At 43.1% G+C, this 3,537-nt stretch overlaps 1 protein-coding gene across 2 annotated transcripts in view; it reads right to left on the bottom strand.

Moving 5' to 3' along the window:
• Positions 1–3,537, bottom strand: part of SLC17A5 (solute carrier family 17 (acidic sugar transporter), member 5) — a 47,970-nt gene that overhangs the window by 32,155 nt on the left and 12,278 nt on the right. For both annotated transcript variants that reach the window (XM_008578893.1, XM_008578894.1), the window contains exon 4: positions 615–702. In XM_008578893.1, coding sequence (XP_008577115.1) covers positions 615–702 — 88 coding nt within the window. The remainder of the gene's footprint in view (positions 1–614; positions 703–3,537) is intronic.

Here is a 3,537-nt window from a genome sequence, read left to right as displayed (position 1 = left end):
GGGGGGGGGGGGGGGTGGCAAAACCCCAGGCCAAGGTGTGAGTCCCCCTTCCCGGTCCTTTTAAAAAAAAAAAAAAAAAAAAAAAAGAAGATCAAATTAGAATCATAATTTAAGGACAAAAGCACTCAATTTTCCAACTATTGGCCTTTTTTTTTTTTTTTAAAAGATAGTATTACCTATCCAACATCTAAAAAGGCAACATGCTTTGAAATGATGGCAGATAGGGAAAATGACATTAGTCAATTAAGATACTTTATCCTGTTGAGCCAAAGAAAAAAATTATTATAAAGTTGTACCCCCAGGGCCGGCCCCATGGCTCACTCAGGAGAATGCGGTGCTGACAGTGCCGAGGCCGCGGGCTTGGATCCTATATAGGGATGGCTGGTGCGCTCACTGGCTGAGCGTGGTGCAGACCACACCATGCCGAGGGTTGCAATCCCCTTACTGGTCAAAATAAATAAATAAATAAATAAAGTTGTACCCCCAGAGCATTATTTTCCCCCCAAAGAGGCATACAACATTGCATGATTCTGGCATGCAGGTACTTTTTCCCCAAGGTTGATATATACACATAACAAATCATAGCAACATTTTTATAAGAATAATCATCTTACCTGCATATGAAATGCTAAGAAGCTTGCTTCTTTCAAGAGGGGGAGCCCAGGTAGACCACATGGCATGCATGGCTGGAAATGTAACTCCCTGCGGGGGAGAGGAAGGGAATATTTCTGATGAAATACAAGGTGGTTTTGTTAATACTTTAGAGTAAGTTCAGTATTTTGTTGCAAAAGCATTTTTTTTTTTTTTTGGATAAGAATCAAACCAGAATTAGACTCTATTAAGTGACATGTCTTTACAGTGTTAAGTCAAAACACCTTATAATGAAGTACTTTCAAATCTGAACAAAGAGTCATGGATTTGAGAACTGGTTTGAGGACTGCAAGGCTAGGGTTACAATAATCTAAGAGAATATACTGAGTGATGACATAAAGAGATCACTCGCAAGTTTAATTTTACTCATTCACTTTATTTATTTATTTATTTTTCTAAAAGATGACTGGTAAGGGGATCTCAACCCTTGGCTTGGTGTTGTCAGCACCACGCTCAGCCAGTGAGCAAACCGGCCATCCCTATATGGGATCCGAACCCCTGGCCTTGGTGCTATCAACACCGCACTCTACCGAGTGAGCCACAGGCCGGCCCACCTCATTCACTTTATTAACAGCCTGAATGAAATGGGGATGTTACTCATTTATAAACTTTAAAAGTACTGAGCTAATACTTTGGGATGCTGGAAGAAAATTAAAATTGACCTTAATCAACAGGAAAATTCAATTAGAGGACATGTTCAATTAGAGTCTTTATAGTCTTTTTTTCCTGGTAATAACTAGCCTAGTAACTGCTAATTAATGATGTAAAGAGGTAATGGAACATGGAGGCAGGGAGGCTCACAGAAACTTGGCAGGTGAGGAGACATCACAGGAGAGTAAGAGGGACTAGGTTCTGGTAGATTCAAAGCAGTGGATTCTCAGCTCTCCTTGGCCACTCTACTGTGTAACCTCAGAAAGATTAGTCAACCTTGAACTTCAGTTTCTCCATCTGTAAAATGGAGATAATACTCCCTATCTTGCATTATTTTTTTAAAGATAAATGGTAGCTAATGCTATTATTAATGGAGAGAAGAATAAATGCTTTAATACTTTGTACTTTTCGCTGATTCTTTCAAAAACACAGAAATATTCATGGAAGGCAAAGATGATTTAGGCTACACTGCAAATTGATAAGAATCTATATTGTGGAGTATCCACAGGATAAGTCAATGTAGAATAAAAGTTAAGATGTTTGGACACGCCCACAGAGATTATGTTGTGGAAAACTATTATAAAACCCTAGGGGCAAGGTAGGTATATTTTTGGTGAATCAGACGGTAAGGATGAAAGATGCTGACCGCTGACCTAAGTTTATGAATGAGGCAATGTACCTGTGACACTGAGTGGGAAAAAGAAACTGTGTTTCTCCTACTATGCTCTCACAACATACTTCTGATGCCAGATGTGTGGGGATTTCACCCCACCAGCAAGCAAGCAATCAGTTCTGCAGTGGACACCACCTGGGTGTCCTCCAATTCAATTCTGATACTATCTACCTGGAGACAGTATCAATTCCCACAAGATGAGGGCTCAGTCCCACAAGACTGTCCCCTACTTCAAATGCCAATCACAGCCCCAGGTTGTTTTACCTGTTCTTCTGACCAACTGGCTATAGATTGGAGTTCCCATACCCCCTTCTTGGGTTCAATTAATTTGCTAGAGCATCTCTCAGAACTCAGAAACACTTACATTTACCAGTTTATTATAAAGGATATTACAGAGGATAGAGATGAAGAGATGCACAGGGCGAGGTATGGGGGAAAGGGACAAGGAGCTTTCATGCCCTCCTTGGGAGTGCCACCCTCTAGGAACCTCCATGCGTTCAGCTATCCAGAAGCTCTCCATTGCCTATCCTCTTGAGCATTTTATGAAGACTTCATGGATAGGTATGTGTTGGGAAAACAGAATAGTTTGGTCAGGGCCCTCGCCTTGGGTCCAGTTGGGTGTGGTTCAGCATCCTTTGTAAGCAAATTGTGTGTGTGTGTGTGTGTGTGTGTGTGTGTGTGTGTGTGTGTGTGTGTGGAGTTAGTGAGCATGTTTTTAGTTTTGTTGCTATTTGTGTGTTCTCTAGAGAGAGAGAGAGAGAGAGAGAGAGAGAGAGAGAGAGAGAGAGGTGGAGAGAGACAGAGAGAGTTTGGTGAAGCAGGCGGGAGGGTGTCGGCCTCAAGTGTCTGCCCAACACAGCCATGCTTTCCAACCTATGGCTTCCAAGGACCTTTTGGCCTGTTACCTAGCTCACAGACCTGCGTGAAGGGGTCTGGGGACCCAGCCTGGCATGTGAAGGGTTTGAGACCCAGTCTGTGAATGGGCTTGAGGGGTCTATGGGCTCCAGACCTAGCCTTAGCTTGACAATCGGCCCAGTCAGTGTAGGATTACCAGCAGGTAAAGGAGCACCACAACTGGCGTGGTCGAGTGGCTTTACAATTGGCATCATGAACAGGATTAGGAGAGCGCTACAATTGGCGCTGTGAGCAGGATTCCAGACACTGGCCTTAGAGTAGCCAGACAGTATGATTGAAGCATGGACAACCGTGTGGAAATGTGACTGGACAAAAAGAGTATTATCTAATACTGGTAGACTGGGTGGGGAAACCCAGCAGGGCGTGTCTGTTCATATTTTTCTTGGCCTCTCTGTATTACAAGGCTGTGCTCTAACCAGCTGGGCTAACTGGCCAGCCCCCTGGCCTCTCTGTGCAGCATTCCTTCCTCCTGGGTATAGGGCAGGGCCCCTTATTAAATGGGGGGCATCTTAAGGCCTAGACAAAAACCAGTATCTCTACATCATAACATCACAAATGCATATTGGAGGAATGAAGAAAGACAAGAGAACCTAAGTATTAACACAACTTAAATTCTATTTAGAAATAAAATAGTCCCCTGAGATAGT

Source organism: Galeopterus variegatus, unplaced genomic scaffold (assembly GCF_000696425.1).
Source record: "Galeopterus variegatus unplaced genomic scaffold, G_variegatus-3.0.2 Scaffold1779, whole genome shotgun sequence".
Taxonomy (NCBI): Eukaryota; Metazoa; Chordata; class Mammalia; order Dermoptera; family Cynocephalidae; genus Galeopterus; species Galeopterus variegatus.
This window is presented reverse-complemented; position numbering and strand designations above follow the sequence as displayed.